Raw genomic sequence first — 25,184 nt, forward strand, 5'->3', positions numbered from 1 at the left:
CAGGCTCCCCACAGGGATCCTGGTTCTCCCTCTGCCTGAGTCTCTGCCTCTCTCTCTGTGTCTCTCAGGAATAAATTAATGAAATCTTATTTTTTTAAAAAGTTAAAGAAAAAAAAAGAAAATCCAGAAAAATGACACAATCTGTCTAGATTTGGGGGAGAATTGGGCTCATGCTGTGAGTCCTGGAAACCTTTCCATCTTCAGAACCAAGGGCACCTCACAGACAGCTTGGGGATGGGAGCTCTTGAGAAGGCTACCTGCGGTTCATCCGGGGCGTGCAGGAGTAAAATGTGGCGAAATAGGAAGGCGGGGGCGCCGGTGGCACAAAGTCGTCAGGGTCAGGGAGCCGTCCGTGTTCTTCCACTTCCTCGGCAGAAATTTGGGACTCATCCTAATTAAACAGCACCTCTGTTAGTCAACAGCCTTCGAGACAAAGGCCCAATGGAACACGGTCAAGGTGCCACCTCGTATAGACTTACGATGCAGGATCTTCTGGCTGCAAATATCTGGAGGTAACGAAGGGCAGCTGCCACCAAGCAGACAGTGGTGGTCAGGGCATTCAAGGCACACAGGGCGAAAAGGACTTTCTAGAACAAGGAAACAGGAACACCGCTGAGTACTTCAAAGCTGATGACCAGAAGGCAACAGAAGAACTTTTTAAATAATAATAATAATAATAATAATAATGTCCCAAGAAGGCAATTTTTATGGGGACATGCACGCCAAGGACTTTGATGTTTGGCTCATGGTAAGTGCCAGATAATTGCTGGTTATTAATATGACTCTCATGCAGGAAGGTATGCTTCCTCATTTTAAGAGCTTATCTTGGAAGCTTCCTGTCCCAGAAAGCGCCAACATTACAATTTTTCTTTTTTCAGGCATCAGAATATTGTCTGGAAGCGTTCCTTCCAGGAGTGTCTCTTCTGAAGTTGGTGTCTCCAATGACACCGATCCCCAGCCTCCCCCTCCTGCAGCCTCCTCCCCACCAGGACTGCGAACTGTTCTATCTTTGGCCACTGATTCTATTTCGGGAGTGACTGGCAGAGCTGCCCTGGGCACCGAACGACGACAGTGCAGGGGGCAGGCCAGCCAGGGCGTAAAGAGGGTGTCTCTTCTCTAAAGCCACGTCTCAAAATAGCAGTCAAGACAATTCCAACAGTTTCTGTTGCTCCTTAGTCCTGGCTCCTTAGTGAGGCTTTCCCCAAGGGGGGTCTTGGCTCAGAAAGTTTGGGGGTGACTCAACTACCAGAAATCCAGAAGCCAAAGATAGAAGGCTACTTTTACATTCTACACAATTCAGAGAGCTGGCAGCCAAGAGATTTCTCCTTCAAACAAAACACAAACCCAAAACAAAGATCTGAAGAAAGCCTTCAAGCGAGGGATTATCCAAAAGCTAATACCTCAGGGTTCACCAACTGATCTTGTCACTCACTGGGCTAAGGAGCCCTAAGTCAGCACTCAACTTTTATCCAATACCCTAATAAAGGGTAATTTTGTACTTCTCTGCAACTGGTATCATTTATTTTTAATCCCCCGCTTGTTATAGTGCTGCCTATGAAATGAGAGGTAAGGTGCATGAATTGCAGGACTCCTGGGTGGCTCAGTGGTTGAGCATCTGCCTTTGGCTCAGGTCATGATCCTGGGATCCTGGGATCGCATATCCCATCGGGCTTCCCGCAGGGAGCCTGCTTCTCCCTCTGCCTGTGTTTCTGCCTCTGTGTGTCTCTCATGAATAAACAAATAAAATCTTAAAAAAAAAAAGTGCGTGAATTTCCCTGGGATTTACTAACGGGTATCTCTCCTAAGCCTCTGTGTCCTGGCTCGGCAGCACCTAACAGCCCTGGGGAATCACTGAAGCCAACAAAGGAGCAGCAGAACAAGGACAAATGGGCATGCAGTTTAAAGGTTTTGCTCAGAGCAAGGTTGCCCGGCTGGCTTAGTCAGTAGAGCATGCAACTGTTAATCTCAGGGTTGTGAGTTCAAGTCTTATGTGGGTATGAAGCCAACTTCAAAAAACAAAGTGAAGGTTTTGCTAAAAGCTGCATCATATATGTGTAGCTACACTGTGTGTGTGTGTGTATGTGAATATACATTATATAAAAATATTTACACACACGTGCATATGTATATACTTAGACTCCTTTACATTTTTTGCTATCTTATAATTCTTGAACACAAAGAAAGCCATCCGTTCGTCATTTAGGAGGACACACAGTAATCTGTGCTTCCTCCTGAAGTCATTCTGTCTCTGGGTCACCAATGACAGTTAGCTCCTATCTGCTTTCAGCAGCCCACTTGTTTGAACGAGGTAACCAAGTGGAAATATTTCCACTAACTTTCCCTTCTTTGAGGGCTCTAGCATGTAGTTACTGACAGGGGTGGAATCCATTCGAAGTACCTTAAGTAGAAGGTGAACAGCACTACAAGGCTGGACGGGAAAGAGTTTCAAGGCATTTTCTTTGTCTGTGCATTTGGCTGGTTGAAATTCTTCACAACAGAAGCAAATCTTGCCTTCTCCCAGGTCCACCTTAAGGGGGAAAAGGCAGAACCAGAACTTAGTTATGAAGAATAAATACACAGGATACACATTGGAGCACCCACCATACAGGATGAGATACAGCAGGGTTCCATGCAGGGTGGTGTCTCTATCTGCCAGGATCGGCTCAGGTGTGCTGTTATAACAACAAGGTTATTTCTAGAATCTGCTAAGGCCTGCTGCAGGTCAGCCGGGAGCTCTGCTCATCATAGTTCATGAAGGACCCAGGTTGATGAAGCACCTACCGGCTCAGTATTGATGGACCATGGTGCCAGAGAGGTGGAGAGCATGTGATAAAATGCACACTGGAGCTTAAAGTGGGCTTGCCAGATAAAGTATAAGACACCTGGTAAATTTGAGTCCAGATAAATAACATCATTTTTTAGTATAATCGTGTCCTAAATTATTGCATGAGATATGTTTTGTAGTAAAACCACAAAAAAAAAAAAAAAACAATTAGCTGTTTATTTGAAATTCAGATTTAATTGGATACCTTGTGTTTTTACTTATTAAATCTCATAACTCTAGCTTAAATCTTTAAGTGTCTGCTTTCGGCTCAGGTCATGATCCTGGGGTTCTGGGATCAAGCTCTGCATCAGGCTTCCTGCTCAGCGGGTGCCTGCTTCTCTCTCTCCCTCTGCAGCTCCCCCTGCTCTCTCTCTCTCTCAAATAAATAAAATATTCTAATCAATCAATCTTCCTCTTGAAAGTGACACTCATCATTTTAGATCACATTTCATTGCCAAACCTAATCTTATGGCCCTACCTAACTCCAAGAGGACAAGGAAGTTCAAGCTGCCATATGTCTCTGAGAACCCCAGGGTGTACCTAGCAAACAGTAGCCCTAAACTATGCAGGCTTAAAGAGATTTCTCAGCTGACATCTCCAATGTGATTTGAAGTGATAACATTGGTGATGAGTAATCTTGTATTTGTACTGAAATGTTTTTGCAAACTTTTGGCCACTTTTCAGTTTCCCTTGAATCAAGGTATGAAAATAGGCAATACCTGGTCTTGGCTAATTAAGACCCATAATGTGGGAGCAGAGGTTCATTTTTATTTGCTCTGCCTCTTGAGCTATTGGAGTTGGCTATTCAAACTTTTGGCTAAAGAAAAAAAAAACCATGCCTCTTTCATCCTTGTTAAATTAATTAGGCGGCTTTGACGTCACTAGTTGCAAAATTCTTCAGGAATATTTTAAGAATAACTGAACATCTACAATGTTTGAGTTACTTAAGCAAAAAAGAGTCTTTTTTTCTTATTGAATTAAGATTTTTACCTTCTAACCAAACCTACCCTCTACCTACCCCCTAGTAACAAGCTTATGGTATTTTTCCAAATCTGGAGAAAACATAGTTCCTTGTAATAAAAGTTGATTAGGAAGCAAAGGGAAAAATTTCTACTAAAGAGGACACTTTTTTTTTTTTTTGGTTTGGTTTTCTCTTTCTTTGGATGTGAAACTTACATACACACACACAAAAAAAATCACATACACAAGTCTTAAGCACACCATTTGCAGAATTTTAAGCAACGCATACCCCTGTGCACCCCAAGCCCTTATGAACATACAGAACACAGTGTCACCACAGAAAAGTCCATCATGCCCTTCCCCATCAATCCCTGCCCCTACCCCTCTTACAGGCAAATGCTGTTTTGATTTTTTTCCACATGGATTTGTTTTGCCACTTCCAAAACTCCATGGATCCTATAACATTTTGTACTCTGTGTCCCTAAACCACACTGAAAGGGATGCATTATGATATCAAACACCGATGCCTAGATTTTGATATTAATTCTGCCTCTGATACAAAGAATCACAACAACCAGAGTTACCTCGAGGGACTCCATCTCTATCCATTCATTTCCACTTGGTTTCTGTCCTTTCCTGGTTTGCCCACAGAGACCCTTATCTCAACAGTGTCCCCACACCTAGTTCCACAATCCAACCCCCAGACACATGCAAAAGCAAAAGGCTGTGTTTGACTTTTTCTTCCATCATCTCACATTTTTTTGAAGGTACATCCTGCTGCTAATATCTACACTAGATTTTTACCTTCTAAGGGGAAAACTACTGTGGCCATTCAGGCAGGATTTCTCTAGGCAGCGTCTGGGCAGGAGGGATCTTACTTCCTCTCGGGGATCACTGCCTTTCTCTTAGCCCCTCTTCCATTAATTACTAAGAGTCCTTACACCGGGCTAAATTCAGCCAGTGTTACTCCCAATGGGCTTCTTCCTTTAAAGTCCAGCTGAGAATGTAATAATAAGACAACTATTTAGTAGTTACAGATAAGCAGCCATAGAGTTGCTACAGTTGGCTCATGTACACAAGACCCTTGCCCTCCCAAACACCAACCATGCTCACTTTTCTCAACACCATGCAGCGCTGGTTTCTATTTCTTGTACCTAGGTAAGCTTCCAAACCTTACCTAATGATTCTGCTTCCCCCCAGGTAATACTCTGTGTCATCTTACAAGGTACTCCCCATCCCACTGGAGTCCACTCTTGGTCCAAGGCCTTCCATGGAGGGAAAAAAACAGGCCTGTGTGGGCTGCACACACAGCAGCAGCATTGTTTATGCATAGACAGACTTCAATGTATATGGAACCCTTGGCTCTCCAGAACTTCTGGGAAAGGGGTGGGGGAGTGGGGCAGGGGAGGCCATGGTGAGCTGGTCCGGATGGAACAATTTTCCAGATAGGTGAAGGTTAATCTCTTTACACAAGGCTTTTGGAAAGTTTAATCATTATCCAAATAAAAATGAATATTTGGCTGAGCCCAGCTGACACAGCAGCCCTGAGGCTCTGTACAAAATGGTGCCAGGCAATGGGGCATTTTATATTTCTTGTTCTTTCTGCTCCTGACCCTTCGCCTCCCTTCTTAATCCAGGCTCTGCCCCAATGTTTCTGCAAAGCTATTCCAACTTCTCTTCGATCTCTTTAACCATCCACAGACAACCCTGTACAAGGCTCTACATGAAAACCATCCACCCTTCAACCTTGATACTATTTCCTGACACCACTAGACCCTCCCCTCCCTCTCCTTATCACCACTATTGTGGTTCTCCACTCTGACTGCTCATTAGAATCTTCAAGGAAGGGATGCCTGGGTGGCTCAGTGGTGGAAGTCTGCCTTTGCTTCAGGGGGTGATCCCGGGGTCCTGGGATCGAGTCCCACGTCAGGCTCCCTGCAGGGAGTCTGCTTCTCCCTCTGCCTCTCTCTCTGTACCTCTCATTAATAAGTAAAATCCTTAAAAAAGAAAAAGAAACTTAAAGGAAGCTTTTTAAAAACAAGGACACCATCTCTGGCGACAAGGGAACTATAACGATGAGCTCTCACACTGGCCCCATCAGAATGACAAATGTCAGGGAGGAAAGGCTTGCTGCTGGGGGAGCATCACCAATACCAATGTAAGTTGAACCCTTTAATAAGGGAACTGGCCATATATTTTAAATTAAAAATACTTATTCCCCACCCACATTGGGAAACTGGTTAGCAGTTTCTTATAAAGTTAGACAGACATACATTTACCACATGACCGAGCAAACACCACACCCGCTTATTTACTCAAGAGAAATGATAATGGGCCCACAAGAAAAACCACAACTATACAAAAATGTTTACAAGGGTTCTGTTCATAATACCCCCGAACTGGAAACAATGGAAATGTCCATCAACAGGAGAGTGGATTAAACAGTGATATTTTTATGCAATGAAATACTGATGTGAAAAAAAAAAAAAAGCAAGCAGCTGATACAACATAAAATTATACATGAATCTCAAAAATGTTATCCTGAGCAAAATAAGACAGAGACAAAAAGGTACATACCCTTTGACTCCATTTGGGTGAAATCCAAGGATGGGCAAAACTAATGGTCTAGATCTTGTTTGGGGTGTACACATGAGTGTATACATTTATCAGGATGAAGGTATACATTAGTCAAAACTCAGTGAACTGCACACTTAAGATCTGTGCATTTCATCGTAAATTTTACCACCATTTTTAAAAATGCTCAACCACTGAGCCACCCAGGTGCTCCCTGTTGCTCTTTCTTAACACTCCTTTACAAAGTTTTCTGATTTTGTCACCCCTTTGCTTAATAACCTTACATGATAGGATCCTAGGCTCACAGCCTTTTCTGGTTTTTAAGGTTCTTTGAAATTCCCCCTTGTCTTCCCCACTCCTGGAGGAAGCTCATGCTCCCTATCATTGCTTCAAAGCCTGCCTAGCATCACCCTACTTTTATACTTTTAACAACACCATCTCTCCCCCTAAATTCCCTATCCCTCATTCCTTGTTCCTCCAAGTGATAACAGTCCTGTACAGCTGCATTCAGAGATTATCTCCTTCAGAAAACAGTCCCTGAGCCCCCTGTGGAAAGATGATTTTCCACAATGTCCTCTACGTACATCTCTCAGGCATTTATCCTTTTTGTTTTTGGATCCCGGGGTCCTGGGATCAAGTCTTACATCAGGCTCCCCATGGGGAGCCTTTTCCTCTGCCTATGTCTCTGGCTCTGTCTCTCATGAATAAATAAATAACATCTTTAAAAAAAACACACATTCAAACACCAAAGGTTTGAATGTGTGTAATTTTTAAAAAATGAGACAAACAGAAGAAAAAATACACCTTCCCACCAGGAATGATCTCTGACCTGGGAGCTTCCTCCACCTAGGGAAAAGCGCCCTGGGAGATATGCAGGATGGTATGCGTGGCTACATGGTTTTCAGCGGTCCAAACCCAAACCACCCCAGATAATAAGGTAATGGAGAACTAACCTGTTCAAAACAAGAATGTTAGACCTGTAAGTAGGAAAAACAGTATGTAGGGCAATAGATATAAAAGTCCCACTTCTGGAAAATAAATCATGATTAGGTTCACCTCCTACACATTTATGTAAGATAATATAAGTGTGAACACATGGAGCTTGTTAGCAGAGATTTGGGGTGACTGGCATGGTGGGGAGGGAATGAGGAAAGTTTCCCCTTCCCCAAAAACTTTCACTTGTCAAATAGCCTTCCTAATAAAAAATAGCAATTATGATATGGTCCCAGTGATGGAAATTATGTGTTTTTATCCATAAAGAGGTGCCCCAAAAATCTGTCAAATGGTTAACCATGCTTACCCAGAAGAGTGGATTTCAAATGATTTTTTTGTCTTGTCCTATACTTTTATGACTTGTTCAAAAATTTACAGTTTTATAATCAGAAACAATCATGGAGTTGGTTTTGTGGTGGGAAAAAAAGATTTAATTAAAAATACACTTAAAAATATAAAAACATACGGACGTCTAGGCCCCCTCTCCAGGCCATTTGAGAATCTCTGGGACTCTCTGGGACCCCAATTTGGGTGTTCTTGGCAAAGTTTCCCCAGGTGAGTCTAATAGACACCCAGGGTAGAGAACCATAGAATTTCTCAGAAAAGTCCATTAAAGATACCCTTGATCCATTGCAATCTGGCTTCTGCTTTTTCCAAAGCCACCAGGACTAATTCCCCATCACTGTGACCTGAGTCCTGTCCTGTCTTAGGCTCTACTACTCCCCTCATTTATTCATCATTCAAGGTATTTATTCAAATACCTACATTCCAGGTAACCTCTCCTTATCTTCCCCCAGATATAAGCTCTTCTTCTTGTGCATGACCCGAGCATTGTGTCTTACTCTGACGACCAAACCCAGTGGATCTACTTATGGTTGGGCACGTATTCATTCCATCCACAGACGTTACCGAAGCATCTGCTGTACTTATCTCGTTCCTCTTGCACGTGATAAACTTCCAGGTCCAGAAAGAGGTCTTACTTTGCCTTTCTACTCTCAGCAGCCTCTAATCAGTGTCTGGACATAGAGATACTACAATTTTGCCAAACCATCTTCCAATATACTGTGACTTTTCACTTCCAGCCTGTGCCTGTTCTCTTTGCCCCTTCTAGTTTGCTGTGTGATTAGTAACTGGAAAACCAAACTTGGTTCAACATTTCTTTTTCTGGGAACTCTGTATGTTAAGGGGTGGGAGGCAATGCAGGGGGCCATTAGGAACTTTCAAAATAACAGAGAAGCAGACACTGCCCTTGGGGGGATACCAGCTCAGAAGAACAGAGAAGATAGGTGTATGGAGGTCTCTAGCCCAAAAAACGAAAAGGATAAATGCCTGAGAGATGTACGTAGAGGACATTGTGGAAAATCATCTTTCCACAGGGGGCTCAGGGACTGTTTTCTGAAGGAGATAATCTCTGAATGCAGCTGTACAGGACTGTTATCACTTGGAGGAACAAGGAATGAGGGATAGGGAATTTAGGGGGAGAGATGGTGTTGTTAAAAGTATAAAAGTAGGGCGATGCCAGGCAGGCTTTGAAGCAATGATAGGGAGCATGAGCTTCCTCCAGGAGTGGGGAAGACAAGGGGAAATTTCAGAGAACCTTAAAAACCAGAAAAGGCTGTGAGCCTAGGATCCCATCATGTAAGGTTATTAAGCAAAGGGGTGACAAAATCAGAAAACTTTGTAAAGGAGTGTTAAGAAAGAGCAACAGGGAGCACCTGGGTGGCTCAGTGGTCGAGCATCTGCCTTTGGCTCAGGTCATGATCTCGGCTCCTGCAGGGAGCCTGCTTCTCCCTCTGCCTATGTCTCTCCCTCTCCCTCTCTGTGTCTCTTATGAATAAATAAATTTTTAAAATCTTAAGAAAAAGAAAAAAAAGAAAGAAAGAAAGAAAGAAAGAAAGAAAGAAAGAAAGAAAGAAAGAAAGAAAGAAAGAAAGAAAGAAGAAAGAAAGAAAGAAAAGAAAAAGAAAGAGCAACAGGTTTGTGGTGAGTCCCTGAAGAATTCTCCTACTGGGGAAGGCCAGGGCTTAAAGCATTTTAAGAAATGCAGCACCACCTCCACTTGCACCCTCCTGCTTTCCAAGGGGTAACAATGCCTTGTCACCAAGTTCCAAATAGATAAGATTGACTACAACTTCTCAAGAGTCCATTTCTTTTGCTTTGTGCCACAGGGAGGTATTTGTCACTGAGAAGTCCATTTATTTTATTTTTTAAAAAAGATTTTATTTATTCATTCATAGAAACACAGAGAGAGAGGCAGAGGGAGAAGCAGGCTCCATGCGAGGAGCCCGATGTGGGACTCGATCCCGGGACTCCAGGATCGCGCCCTGGGCCAAAGGCAGGCGCCAAACCGCCGAGCCACCCAGGGATCCCCAAGAAGTCCTTTTAGAAAGTTCAAAGATGGCCAGCAGTTGGGCGTACGCCCAAAAGAATGGAAAGCAAGGTCTTAAAGAGATATCTGCATGCCTATTTTTATGGCACTTCACCATATTCGTGGTTAAAAAAAATGTACAGTATATGTGTGCAATGGAATATTATTCAAGCCTTAAAAGGTTAAGAAATTCTGACACATGCTGCCGCATGTGGACATGTGGAAGGCATTAGGCTAAGTGAAATAAGCCAGTCACAAAAAGATACATGCTGGGGTGCCTGGGTGGCTCAGTCAGTTAAGCATCTGACTTTGGCTCAGGTCATGATCTCAGGGTCCTGGGATTGAGCCCCGCATTGGGCTCTCCCTCCCCAACTTGTGCATGTGCACGTTCTCTCTCTCTCTCTCTCTCTCTCTCTCTCAAATAAATACATAAAATCTTAAAAAAAAAATACATGCTGTAGGATTCCACTTATATCAGGCACCTGGAGTAGTTGCATTCTCAAGAGTCAGAGAAGAAGAAGAGTGGTTGCCAGAGGCAAGGCCCAGTGGGAAGGGCAGGGGAAGGGCCAGGAGGGTGGGGGAGTAAATATGTACAGAGTTTCAGTTTTGCAACAAGAAAAATGTTCTGGAGATTGGTTGCACAACAATGTGAATGTACTTCAGCTACTGAACTTAACTTAAAAACAGTGAAGATGGTACATTTTATGCTATATGCATTTTACCGTAATTAAAAACTAAAAGAAAAAATTGGGAGGTTATGCAGGCCCACAACCTCTTATCCACAGTTCTGAAGTCCAAAAAGCCCTGAAACCAAATTTTTATTACACCCTGCTGTCCCGGAGTCCAATGGAGTGCTACAGAGTAAAGAGTGGATGCATCAGGATTATCTTCTCAAAACCCGAAAGAGTCTGAAATGCTGAAACATAGCCGACCTCCAAAGGTTTCAGATAAAGGGCTGCTGACCTGTATTCTGACAATCTCCATTTCCCCTCTTGGGATGAGAACAGAGAGATATTGCTTGTGGACAACTGATCATTTCACTAACTAACGACCTGGTATCTCACTGCGGTTCTGGGGCTCTGCTCTCTGGCCTCTGTTTGGAAAAAATAACTGATGACCTGAGTAAAACAATTAGCAGGCAAGCCTTTGTTTTGTGTTCTCATTTCCGCTGACTGACTTCAGATTTCACTTTAGGGGGTTGCTGGGCACACGCTGGCACCTCCAGGAAAGCCATACAGGCCAGGGTGGGTGCAAGCACACAGTGGTGTTTTAGGATGACTTACCAGATCACACCTGGGCACGCTGGACACAAACTGGGCCCCCTGGCAGCCGAGGATAAATCCAGCTAGATTTAAGAGGACACACACCACGGATAGCAGCACGAAGAGGTTCATCTGAAGCGGCAGGAAAAGAGGCCATTAGAAAAGACAACAGCTAAATTCAGAGATAGTTTTGTCTGAGTTAAAAAATAATTCATATTCTCTTCCTAGCAGACACGCTTTTTTTTAAGAAGTCGGAACTATGTTTTAATGTATGAACTTTTTGTTCATGTTTTAGAATTTTTCAATTTTGTTGAGGAATACCACTGCCTCTCAAGTCTTACACTCAGTAATTTCAAGTTCCTAGTTCTTCCTCTCTTTGCATATAAAGAAGCTCTGACTCCCTCAGCTCCGATCTGTTCATTGCATTAAGCCATAGCCAATTCCTCCTTATGTCATCACTATTTATTCAGTTTTGCAGGATCAGTGGTAAGTAGGCAAATGGAGAATTTTAGCATGTACGTGGAACCCAGGAAAGTCAAAGTGCTCAGAGCCCTTACTGGCCAGAAGTCTCCATATACAAGTAAAAACAAAAGTAAGTCTTTTCTCAGTTCCAAACAGTGTAGGTGCTAAAAAATAAGTCCACAGTGATCTTAAATATACTTTCTCTAAAGTTAAATGCTCCAAATGTTACGCTAGATAATTCAGAATTGACAGAAATCAATCAGGGTGGTAGATTACTTACTGCAAATTAGAGACTACTGAGGCTTTTCCACTTGAGAACTATATTTATTATCAAAACCAAATCTTATTGCAAATATAAAAGATTGGAGCTAATGACGATCAACGTTAGAACTAAGCATCAGTTAGGGTAGCTAATGCCAGAGTTGGCTGTTAAGTGACTTCACATATGAATTCTAGTTTGGAAAGCTGATTCTTTGTTGCTGGTATTCCAAGAAGCTTGAAAGTGTCTCCTCTAAACCCATGTTATGAGTCAATATTTAATATCACATGATGCCCCTTTTCCTAAAAGGAATTCTTTCTGCCTCTCCAGGAGTAGTCTGGCTTCTGCTTCTCTCCTTATTTTGTTAATCTGTAAAAGGACCATGCACTCTGTCATCAAATGTTGGAGGAAATGCTGGCATCAGCTGCTGTGTTACTGTTTCTCATGATTTCTCAGTGTCTATAGGGCTTGACTGGAACAGCATGGAGCACAGCCCTCTCATGCACTATGTCAGTCATTATCACGCCAAAGCTTTGGAAAACGAGGATGTAAAGTTGGCCAAGGACAAAACATGATCTTCTCACCTGGGCTGGCAGTTGCTACTCAAAGAGACCCAATACATCTGGAATTTTCACACCCAGCAACACAATTATTGTTACTATGGGGAAGTCTAACTTTCCTTCAAAAATTATCTTTTCAGGGCAGCCCCGGTGGCGCAGCGGTTTGGCGCAGCCTGCAGTCCAGGGTGTGATCCTGGAGACCCGGGATCAAGTGCCACATCGGGCTCCTTGCAGGGAGCCTGCTTCTCCCTCTGCCTGTGTCTCTGCCTCTCTCTCTCTCTCTCTCTCTCTCTCTCTCTGTCTCTCATGAATAAATAAATAAAATCTTTTTAAAAAAATTATCTTTTCATGCACTATCAGATGGCTTTAAAAAAAAAGTTTGGTTATAATCCTTATGTCCACTAGCACATCAAAATCTTCCTAACTATGGGGTAGCTGGGTGGCTCAGCCAGTCGAGTGCAACTCTTGGTTTTGGCTCAGGTCATGATCTCAGGGTCTTGAGATAGAGCCCTACATAGGGCTTGGTGCTCAGCTCAGAATCTTCTGGTCATTCTCCCTCTGCTCCCCCACTCACTCAATCTCTCTCAAATAAGTAAATAACATCTTTTTAAATAAATAAATAAATATTCATAACTAAAAAATTAGCAGCATCAGATATAGAATGAGTGAGGGTTCATTACTTCCAGCACTGGTCCCCAAATCTCTTTATCAAAATCTTGAATCCAGGGCAGCCCGGGTGGCTCAGCGGTTTAGCGCCGCCTTCAGCCCAGGGTGTGATCCTGGATACCTGGGATCAAGTCCCACATCAGGCTCCCAGCATGGAGCCTGCTTCTCCCTCTGTGTGTGTCTCTGACTCTCTCTCTCTTTCAAGAATAAATAAATAAAATATTTTTTAAAAAAATAAAAATAAAAAATAAAATCTTGAATCCAGCTCATCAAATAACACTGATAGGAAAACCAACAGACGAGCCACAGACTGGGAGAAAATACTTCATGTATATATTAAACAAAGAAGCTTTATCCAGGATATAAATAACTTTTTAATTCAATAATAAAAAAAAAACAGCAACACAAAAAATGGGCAAAAGACTTGAACAGGAAGATACAGGAATGGTCAACAAGCACAGGAAAAGTCATTCAACATCATTAGTCATCACGAATGCAGTTAAAACCACAGTAAGGGGATCCCTGGGTGGCTCAGCAGTTTAGCACCTGCCTTTCTACCCAGGGCGTGATCCTGGAGGTCCAGGATCAAGTCCCGCATCAGGCTCCCTGCATGGAGCCTGCTTCTCCCTCTGCCTGTGTCTCTCTGCCTCTCTCTCTCTCTCCCTTTATCTCTCTCTGTGTGTCTCTCATGAATAAATAAAATCTTAAAAAAAAAACCACAGTAAGATACCACTTCACATTAACTAGAAGAGTTAAAATTAGAATGACAAAAGCAAGTGTTGGTAAGGATAAGGAGCACATGGACAAACACATTGCTTATCTGAGGATAAAATGGTGTTGCCATTTCTTAAAAACTAAATATAAATCTCCCATGCCAAAGAATTCCAAATACAGTTGGCCCTTGTACAATGCAGGGCTGAGGGGTGCCAACCCCCAACCCCTGCACACAGTGCAAAATCAGAGTATGACTTCTGACTGCCGATAAACTTAACTATTCATAGCCTATTATTGACCAGAGCCTTGCTGATAATATAAACAGTCGATTAACACATATTTTGCATGTTATATGTATTATATGCTGTATTCTTATAATAAAGCAAGCTAGAGAAAAGAACATGTTACTAAGAAAATCAGAAGGAAGAGAAGACATATTTACAATATTGTACTATATTTATCAGGAAAAAAATCTGCATGTAAGTGGAGCCATGAAGTTCAAACCCCTGTTGTTCAAAGGTCAACTGTGATTTATGAAGATAGTCCACCTCGACTCCCTACTCCTTAAGTATGGGCTGCACAAAGTGAGTTCCTTCCAAGGAACACAATATGGAAAGGCGAAAGGGAGCAATCTTCCAGCGGAGAAACCTGACAAATATGACATCAACCAGGTGACCAAAGTTAACATTGCTGGTAAGTCATGTGGATGGCATGTACCCTTGATACAATGTGCTGAAAATGGCATTTTACCTCCGGTTCTTCCTCTGCCAAACCGATGATAACCTCAGTCTAATCATAAGAAAAACATCAGACAATCCAACTGAGGTCCATGCTACAAAATACCTGACAAGTACTCTTCAAAACGGTCAAGGTCATCAAAAACAAGGGAAGTCTGAAAACTGTCACAGCCAAGTGGAGCCTAAGGAGACATGACAAGCAAATAATGTGGTAATGTGATATACTAAGCTGGGATAATGGACAGAAAAAGAACATTAGATATAAACTAAGGAAATCTAGAGGTGCCTGGGTGGCTAAGTCAGTGAAGCATCTGCCTTCGGCTCAGGTCATGATCCCATGGTCCTGGGATCGAGCCCCAAGTCTCCCTGCTCAGTGGGGAGCCTGCTTCTCTCTCTCCCTCTGCCCCCTTGCTTATGCTCCCTTGCACTTTTAAAATAAATAAATAAAATTTTTAAAAAAACTAAGGAAATCCAAAGAGTATGTATTTTAGCTGATAATAACGTCTCAATGTTGGTTCATTAGTTGTGACAAATGTATCATGTCAAAGATGGGGAAACTGAGTATGCTGTATACAGGACCTCTCTGTGTTATCTTTGAAAAACTTCTGTAAGTCTAAAACTATTCTATAATAAAGTATTTAAAAGTTTTCTATTAATATATTTATATTATGTATATATAAATCTATTTATACAAATATTAATATATTTGTATTAATATGTTGATAATTAAATCTATTTAAAAACTGCAAAAAAATCTGAATACATGCCTACCTTACAATCTGCAGTTCCACTCCTAGGAAAAGACCCAGGGAAATAAGTGCAATTGCCCACAAAAAGACAGAAAAGAATGTTTATAGCAGCTTTATCAGACCAAAAGTGAAAATAACTCAAGGGTCCAAAAGCAGAATAATAAGTAAGTATATTGTGGTATTTTCAAACAGTGGAATAACTTCCAGGAACAAAAAGGAACACACTACTGATAACAACACTAAGAGGTTCAAAGACATTGAGTGAAGTAAACCAAGTACTAGATGATTCCACTTACATGAAGTTCAAGAATAGACAAAATAATCATGGTGATAGAAATCAGAAGAGCGGTGCCTGTTTGGTGGGGGGAGGGGACTGACTGAGGAGAAAGAAGAGAATTTTCTGAAATGACAGAAATGTTCCATATCTTGTTTTGGACAGTGGCTACATGGGTATATCCAACTCTCAAAACTTGGCTAACTGAACACTTATTATTAGGGATTTATATAAATTATATTTATTATATTAAAAAGAAAGCGAGAAAGACAATTCTGAATCCACCTGCCAAGACGGGAGTGTGAGATCATACAATGAATGAGGCTACTTCTCAAATGTCAGAATAACAAACAATCTGAGAGACTGCTCCAAAGATTCACTGCCTGGTAGACTCAGCTTCTCTCTCCTGCACTGGATGAGCTGCCAAGGAGAAATCAAAGTCAGATCACCAGCACACCAAACCCAGAATGAGGACCTGGGTCAAGGCACATAGGCCATGTACAAGATCACTATGCACTGTCCTCCAAACGTATTCCTGCATGTGGCTTTTCTATTACTATCATTAAATATCAGACCAAACTTACTGGCTATTTGGTCATCTGAATTACTCTAGTGTAGACCACAGCAGCATGTATCAGGCATGGGGGCTATTAGAATACCAAGCATGTGTCTTTCAGAGGTTGGATCAGGTTCAAGGGTATACAATATTGGAGTTATAAGGGACCCACTTAGGATTTACAGGGACTTTCAGGATAGACCTCTCTGGTTTTAACCTAGTTATAATCATATAACCTCCAAGACCCAAATTTCCATCCCAGTCATCACAAGAGGGTATCCCTACCCCCAACAGGAGGCAGTAAAACATCAGCTACTAAGGAAGAAACATCGTAGTCGCAAAGTGCTCAACTATATCTAAGAAGGGGAAGAATTTCTTACAGTTCTTATGTGCTTTTAAAAAAAATCATTGCATGGGGATCCCTGGGTGGCTCAGCGGGTAGCACCTGCCTTTGGCCCAGGGCATGATCCTAGAGTCCGGGGATCGAGTCCCATGTCGGGCTCCCTGAATGGAACCTGCTTCTCCCTCTGCCTGTGTCTCTGCCTCTCTCTCTCTCTCCCTCTCTGTGTCTCTCATGAATAAATAAATAAAATCTTTAAAAAAAAAAATAAAAGAAAAAAGTGATTGCAGGTGATCTGAGTTTCTCTTTGTGGCAACCACCTGAATTTGGAATCAAGACACCTAGTTCAAAATCAGGCTTTCCCACTTGTTCGCTGTGATATTTTAAGCAACCTCTGCAAGACTCACTTTTCTCATCAGCTAAACAGGTCCACATACCTACCTCACAAGAATAATAAGAAAATCACACAAAATGATGTAAATAAAAATTCTCTGCATGCTGCAAAATGCTATGCAATCGGTTTTATTAATAATAATAGGCACTTCCTCTTTGGGGGAGAAGCTTGTTATTACAAAATGAATTTCATGAAACGAATATCACTAGGTCTGGGACCAGCATTCTGGTCTTAAAGCTTTTAATGCACCTGAATTAACATCTTTATAAATTTCTTCCACATATTTGACCTTTAAGCTTAGTTCCTATTGTTCTCAACTCAAATTCATTACCACCTGCTCAGCAGAGTGAACGCCATGGGTTTCAGTTCCTAAATTCTGTCGAGGCCAACTCATCATTGGGATTTACCATCAGGACATAGAAATGCCCAGAGTCAAGGCAGAGATGTCTTTCTAGAACTTGCATTTTAGACATGAAAGACAGTGGGACCCAAAAAGTGGAGAGCTTGCCCTCTGTGACTGGCACCCTGTGGCTCTGAAGCATAAGATGCAAAATCCAAGATCCAAAGAGCTGGTCCTCTCACAGGGACTGACAACATGAGTGACGCTTTTTATGCTTTTGGTTTTACTGTTACTAACTTGAGCCAGGAGTACTTTATGATACTTACATACCAGGTAGCTTGATGCAAAGGTATTATATTTTTTATTTTGGTCTTTGGAATTCACCTCCACTTTGATCTCTTGCAGTTGTGCCCCAGTTCATTCCAGGTCTCAATTAAATGATCCAATAAAACACTGTTTGGGGAACCTGAGGTCACCCAGAAGAAGCATCACTTTCAATTTGCTTGTTTCTGCCTGCTAAAAATTCCTCATAATCCCCATCACATAATATCATTAAATAATTATGCCTATCACAGCTTGGTATTGTTGACTGTCTTATTTGGTACAAGATTTCAATTCCCTAAATAGGTTGACCTTTCCCTACTGTCTAAGGACTTGTATTTTGCTGCTTCTTCCCTACTGCTCCAAACTCAAGATGCAGCTGAAACTCACCCAGCCATGTTTAAATAAATAAATAGTTCCAGAGATCATGTGAAGGTTGCATTGTTTAAAAATGAGGAGGTTTAATATGGTGGAGAGAACATAAGCATTTAGTGCTACCAATTCATTAAAATGGCCCTGAAGAAACAAACAAATAAATAAAATGGCCCTAAAGGAAAAGTCTTAAACATTTTTAAAATTTATTTGTTTATATTTATTCATGAGAGACACAGAGAGGCAGAGACACAGGCAGAGGGAGAAGCAGGCTCCCTGTGGGAAGCCTGATGTAGGACTTGTTCCCAGGACCCCAGGATCATGACCTGAGCTGAAGGCAGATACTCAACCACTGAGCCACCCATGTGCCCCTGAAAGAAAAGTTATAAAGGCAGAAATCCATAAGACAGAAAGAAAAGGAAAACACCATCAGAATTTTAAAAGCTGGAAAACTAATGGGCCAGTGTGAATTGAACTCAGGGGTCTCCGAGAAAAGAGATTCCTACAACAGCAGTGAGGAAAGCCAAAACCACAGGATTCGCTCCTCAGACTCTCCAAATGTTCAGAAATGGGCAGCAGTGAAAGTGAGGCTAGAAACTGCACTGGCTTGGAGTCTAAGAAGCAGTTAGAAATCGGTACAACCACTATGAAAAAAGTATTGGTGTTTACTATTTCTAATAAAATTTAACATCTACGGCCCTATGACCCAGCAATTCACTTTTAGGTGAATTTAGGTGCAAGACAATTAATGCATGTGTCCATAGAAAGACATGTACAGGCATGTCAGAGCACTGGTTCATGACAGCCTCAAACTGGAAACAACCCAAATACCCAAGAATAGGAGAACGGATGAACAAATCATAAGCTCATAAAGGGAATAACACTCAGTGCTGTGGTCTGAATGTCTGTGTCCCCCACAAAATACATATGTTGAGACCCTAACTCCAAGATGTTGGTATTGGGAGAGGGCACCTCAGAGGGGTGATTAGGTCTTGAGGGTGGAGCCTCATGCATGGGATAAGTGAATCTGTGTGTGTGTGTGTGTGTACCCATGCATTCACATGCAGGTGTGCATTTCCATTTAAACATCAAAAGCTCACCAAATTCTTCATTAAGAGAAACTTCTCAAAAATTTCCAATTTAAAAAATATTATCAGTTCAGAATTCTTTCCCTTCACGCTTTTATTCATCTTTCTTTCCTTTTTTTTTTTTTTTTTTTTTTTTTTTAGTGAGAGGGAGTGGGAAAGGAGCAGAGGGACAGGGAAAAGAGACAGAGAATCTTAGGCAGGCTCTGCGCCCACTGTGGAGCCCAATGTGGGGCTCAATCTCACAACCCTGAGATCATGACCTGAGCTGAAATCAAGAGTCAGAAACTTAACCAACTAAGCCACCCAGGCACCCCTTTTTATTCATCTTTTAATTTCCCAAGAAAATACCACTGGTGGTCATTTAAATGCTGTCTTCTCCCCCGCCTCTGCTCCCCATATACAGCCTTTTGATACTGCTTGAGATAAATGAAGCCAAAATACACTTTTCTCCAGTGGGGCACAAAATCTGAACCAAAGACACAAAGACATAGATGGTCTTAAATTATCCTGAATGAGTGGATAGAGGAATCCATCCATCAATCTATAAGCAAAGGAAAGAAAGCCAATTCTTTATGATAAATACTACATGGAGGTATCATGCATTCTTACTAATATTCTAGAACATATACAGAATAGATTCTGAAAGGCAAACACTGGCTTTACTATCACTGCTTGCATGAAAATGGCTACCACCACTGTTCCTCATGGAAACTACCACTTTCTAGGGAAAGAAAATGGAAAGGGTTGGGATTCCTATCCCATTATTTCAAAGGAAGTACGAGTGTAGGTGGTAAGTGGGTAGAAGAACAAAGCACCCAGTCCTTAGAATTTATGTTATGTTTTCCCATTGAAACAAGAACACTGTGTGATCAAGCTGGGAATCTAACCAATATTTTAACATTTATGTCCTCAGAGACAAGGAGTCCGAGCTCCAAACCACTGATTAGTCACTGGTTAATAAGACAAATGTCATACAACCTTTGACAGTTAATGTAACTGGTTAGTTAGCTCTTAACATTTACCATTTTAATTCAATTTGCAGAAGCATTTTAATACAAAGATGTAGAATCATGAGCAAAGCTATCTGAGCACCACACACTTATGCTGGAAAAAAAAATGAAGACACCAAAGTAAAATGTTCCCTGAACTAAGTTAGCAAAATGAATTTTAAGATTGACCACCCAGCACCAGGGCAACCAACAAAACATAACAAATCACAGCTCAAAGCCCAGACTCTGGCTGCTTTAAACTATCTCAGGAGCTCATACACTCACTGGCTTGGTTTGTCTGTGTGCCTTTAATCCTTGGATCCTAAAAGAACCTACTCCAAGGCTTCACTTCCTTGACACCCTTTAAACTCCTTCCAGAAGTTTGGCAGATATATTGCCAACATCCAGACTGGTTCCCTTTGCCAACAAGCCAAACACAGGCCCGTTGCTCTGAATGGAACCAGCCGTCTCCCTTTCCTTTCAAAGATATTTAAGTATCAGATCTATTCAGGTTATTGCTGTCCCCAGATTCTCTTTTTATAACGTGTTTAAAATATAATAACGTTTATCTCCAGTTCCTTTTTCAATAGGTGCAAAAGGCTTCTTCCTATCCCCACCAGAGTGAGACAAATTGTCATCAGTTTGTTTGGAACCCAGCCTTGAGGTGAGCTAAAAGCACTTACGACCGAGAGTTGCTAATTCCTGAAATGTAATGTGCAAATCATTCCTGAAATGATTTGAAAATGAACAAATCTCAAGAGTACTTCCGGGGCTCCTTGCTCATGAAAAAGAAATCCTGCCTTGCTGTGGGGTCCTTTCCCCTGTTCCCTGGCAGATCCCCCAGTCTCCATCACCCCTCATTGCTAGAAAAGTGGCTTTTCTCACGACCTGAGCAATCAGGCAGAGCAGGAGAGGGGGTGCCCTCAGTGAGCATGGGGCTCCGTTATTCCCCGATGTAACTTAGCTCTATCACCCTAAATGGGCGTGTCCTCATCAGGAATGGGGTAAGGACCAGGAGGAAAACACCCTAATGAGAGTCTCAAGAGAAATAATCGAGAGGATGACGTGGCATGTGAGCCTGGCTATTCAAACAAGGTGAAAGGAGCAGAAATGAGGTTTGCTGCAGCCCTTGGGAATAAGGTGGTAGAAATAAATGTGGATTTGAAGATACTAACAGCCACAGGAAGGTGTAAACAAAGTTGCAGATCTGTGATTCTTGAGCCTCCACTTTTCTTACTCCTTTATTCTTTTCTCCTTTCCTCTGTGCTTCTCTAGTTTTGGTTCTTTCCCTGCTTCTAGTTGCTTCTCCACTGCTGTTAGCTTCTCAAGGATCAGCATGTTGGAGAATCAGATCTCTTGACTCCCTGGCAATGGAGATGTCAGCTCTTGAGAAGCTATGTAGAGTCAACAGTCTCCACAGATGGCCACCACCAAGTTTGCCTTCTGTACCTGCAGGCTGTTTCTCACATCAAGCGGTGGAGTTCAAAACACACTAGGGAATATTATCCAGCCTTAAAAAGGAAGGAAGTACTGGCACAAGCTACAAAGTGAATGAGTCTTGGAAACACTATACTAAGTGAGATAAGCCAGATATTGCATTATTCCAACTACAAGAGGTACCTACAGTAGACAAAATCATAAGTACAATGGTGATTACTAGGGAGATGAGGAGTTACAGTTGAATGAGTAGAGAGTTTCTGTTTGAGATGATGAACAAGTTCTGGAAATGGATAGTAGTGATGGTTGCACAGCATTGTGAAGGTACTCAATGTCACTGTACACTGTACACTTTTAAAGAGTCAAAATGGGGGATGCCTGGGTGGCTCAGCGGTTGAGCGTCTGCCTTTGGCTCAGGGCGTGATCCTGGAGATTTGGGATCATATCCCACATCGGGCTCCCTGCATGGAGCCTGCTTCTCCCTCTGCCTGCATCTCTGCCTCTCTCTCTGTGTCTCTCATGAATAAATAAAATCTTTTTTTAAAAAGTCAAAATGGTAGATTTTAAAATATGTACATTTTACCCCAACTTTTAAAAATTGCAAAAGAAAAAAAGGTGAAATCCAATTCCCAATTTCCCTCCTCTTTTCTTTTCTTTTCTTTTCTTTTTTTTTCTTTTTAAGATTTTATTTATTTATTCACGAGAGACACAGAGAAAAAGAAGAGAAATAGAGGGAGAGTAGAATCCTCACAGGGACCCCAATGCAGGACTAGATCCCTGGACCCAGGATCACCAACCCCAAACTGAAGGCAGATGCTCAACCATTGAGCTACCCAGGCGCCCCACCCTCCCCTTTACTCTAAGCTGGCTTTAGGAACTCATGTGATCAATAGAATGCAATGGACATCCAAGGGTGGATCTTAGGAAGCCTGATGCCCCCTTTTCCCCCCAGGCCCTTGGAACATTCTTCTCAGACACTCTGCATCACAGAACCCAGCCACCATGCTGGGCAGCTATTATGTGGGGAGGCCACATAGTCATGCTCTGGTCAACAGCCCTTGCTGGGCTACTAGCTGTGTCATTTATAAATACATTCCAAAATATTTGATGTGTGAGGACTGTTATTTATTTCAACACAATCTGATGGCAGGAGAAAGAGAAGAGAATGGTCAGGGGTTTAGATAAAACAAGTCTGAACATGTGTCAGGGATTTTGGTAGCTGGGCCATGAGTATGAGAGGAGCTGTTGTATTTCTCTCCAGTTAGGGGCATATTTGAAATCTTCCATGTCAAAAGAAAGATGAAGAGAAAGTGGACAAAAGGAAATGGGGAGGGGGAGAAGGAAAAGGAGAAGGAGGAGGAAAGGAAGAAATAAACCAAGTGGACTCGTGTCTCCACAAAGTCAATCCCTGGAAAAAAAATGTGGGGGGGGGGGGGCGGGGGGGGGATGTGGCAGGAAGAATGTTCTGGAACAGAAAAGACTAAAGAGACAGAAGAATCTAATTATATGACTGAACCTTCATTAGGTCCTGGATTAAAAAAAAAAAAAAAGAGCTAGTCTATACAGGCATACTTTTTGATAACACATCAAACTGTGCATTTACACATATGGAAATATTCACAGATCATACTCATTAAAAGCTTTTGATTAAGAAGTTATGCAACATTTTGGAGTAACTGGGGAAATGTTAACATGGGCTGAATATTGCATGGCATTAGGAAATTACCAATAACTAAAAAAAAAAGGAAATTACAATAACTTTCTTAGTTGTGATAATGTTATTATTCTGAGGTAGAAGAATGCCTTATTTTTAGGAAATGCCTCATGAAGTATATAGACGTGAAGTACCAGAAGCCTAAGACTTTGAAAAAATGAAGAAACAAGAAGGCAAAAATTCAAGAGGTCCAACATCTGTCTACTAGATGTTCTAGGAAGAAGGAGCAAATGGAGGGAAGGAAATAATCAAAGAAACAATAAAGAAAAGTGCTCAGTGTTGAAGAAAGACACATCTTCTAATTAAAAGACCTCAAAGCCCAGCAGCCCTGGTGGCGCAGCAGTTTAGCACCGCCTGCAGCCTGGGGTTTGATCCTGGGGACCCTGGATCGAGTCCCACATCGGGCTCCCTGCATGGAGTCTACTTCTACCTCTGCCTGTGCCTCTGCCCCTCTCTCTCTCTCTCTCTCTCTCTCTGTGTCTCTAGGAATAAATAAATAAAATCTTTTTTAAAAAATAATAAAAAAAAGACCTCAAAACCTCAAGAAGTAAAAGTACTCCAAAAGGGTGAAGAAAAAGAAGACTCACGCCTTGACACATCCTCATGTAATTTCAAAAGACCATCAGAAAAATTATCTGAAACTTGGAAAAAGCAAAGGAGATTATTGGTATTCCAATTATCTGCTTATTTAATTGGCTATTTTTTTAATTGGCTATTTTTTTAAAAGATTTTATTTATTTGTTTAACAGAGAGAGAGAGAGAGAGAGAGCACCAGAGAACACAAGCAGGAGGAACAGACGGAGAAGGAGAAGCAAGATCTCTGCTCAGCAGGGATCCCAGGACCCTGGGATCATGACTTGAGCCAAAGGCAGACACTTAACAGACTGAACCACCCAGGCACCACTTAATTGGCTATTTTACAACTCTGTAGAGGCACCATTTAAGTTGTAGATTTTCTTTTCAGAAGAGATGAAAATAAATTCTGTCCAATGGAACAAGAAACCCTTAAAGTTACCACTCTGGGCCTGCTATACATCCACCAGTTTTGTATCCATCACAGCAGTCCCCTCTTTATATTACCTACAAATATTTACCTTCTCAAATGTTCTTTGAAGCAGTTTTCCCTCATTAATGACACATGTTCACTTTAAGTTTTCCCAGGAGTCATGATTTTTATCTTCTTGAAAATTAAGTTTTATCAATACCCAGGTACAGAAAAGATCTTGAAAGCTTCTAGATATGAAAAAAAAAAAAAAAAGAGGCTGCTTACTAAGGAACAAGAATTAGTCAGCATCAAGCTTCATATCAGTGACAGAAGTCATCAAGGAATGCTTTCTAATTCTGGATAGAAAACTTGTTGAACCTAGAATTCTCTATCCAGACAAACTATCCTTCAAATGGGAGGGCAAAACAAAGACACATCAAGATATTCAAACCCTAAGAGAGCTCCCCGCTTCCCTCACATCATTTCTGAAAAGTTTTATTCAATCATGTTTCTGGCAAAATAAAAAAGGGATTCAAGGAAAAAGAATGCATGAGGCATGAGGTCTAAGAAACAATGGCTGTAATCCAAGAATACAAAGAAAAGAAATTTTCACATGACATCTGTGCAGCAGGCCTGGAACATGATTATGTCCAAACTAGAACAGGAAGTCAGTAGTCCTCCATATGTCCAAAGGAGAAAGTGGAAAAACTAGCAGAGAGTGTAATTTAAGAAGCCAGATGAAGAAACCTCATACTTAGACTCAACTGATTTTTAGCAAGTATTCTGAGACAATCAGTGAGGAAGGAAGTCTTTTTAATAAATGATGTTGGGACAAATGGATACCCACATGCAAAAGAATGCACTTGGACTGCTGCCTCACAGCTTATGCAAAAATTTACTCAAAATGGACCACAGACCCAAGAATAAGCTAAAACAAGAAAACTCTTGCAAGAAATATATAAATAAAGCTTTATAATCGTGGGTTAGATCAGCCTTCTTAAATACTACTGTTTAGCAACATAAGAAAAAATGGATAAACTGGACAACATCACAATGAAAAACTTTTGGGCCTCAAAGGACACCATAAAAAAGTAAATTGCTAATCATATATCTGATAAGAGACTTGCAGTAAAAAGAAAACCCAATGGGAAAATGTGCAAGGAGTCTAAATAGACCTTTCTCCAAAGAAGACATGCAAATGGCCAAGAAGCATATGAAAAGATTCTCAGTATCAAATCAAAAACAC

General features: G+C 41.6%; 1 protein-coding gene across 2 annotated transcripts in view; it reads right to left on the reverse strand.

The window, feature by feature from the left end:
* Positions 1–25,184, reverse strand: part of ENTREP1 (endosomal transmembrane epsin interactor 1) — a 63,529-nt gene that overhangs the window by 13,698 nt on the left and 24,647 nt on the right. Inside the window, exons 3-7 of one of the 2 annotated variants that reach the window (XM_072838702.1) lie at positions 24,048–24,186; positions 11,003–11,113; positions 2,399–2,527; positions 480–587; positions 258–391 (exon numbers count right to left, since the gene is read on the reverse strand). In XM_072838702.1, the coding sequence (XP_072694803.1) occupies positions 258–391; positions 480–587; positions 2,399–2,527; positions 11,003–11,113 (482 nt within the window). In that variant the 5' untranslated portion in view covers positions 24,048–24,186. The remainder of the gene's footprint in view (positions 1–257; positions 392–479; positions 588–2,398; positions 2,528–11,002; positions 11,114–24,047; positions 24,187–25,184) is intronic. The other variant, XM_072838694.1, reaches the window with a different exon arrangement.

Source organism: Canis lupus, chromosome 1, assembly GCF_048164855.1.
Source record: "Canis lupus baileyi chromosome 1, mCanLup2.hap1, whole genome shotgun sequence".
Taxonomy (NCBI): domain Eukaryota; kingdom Metazoa; phylum Chordata; class Mammalia; order Carnivora; family Canidae; genus Canis; species Canis lupus.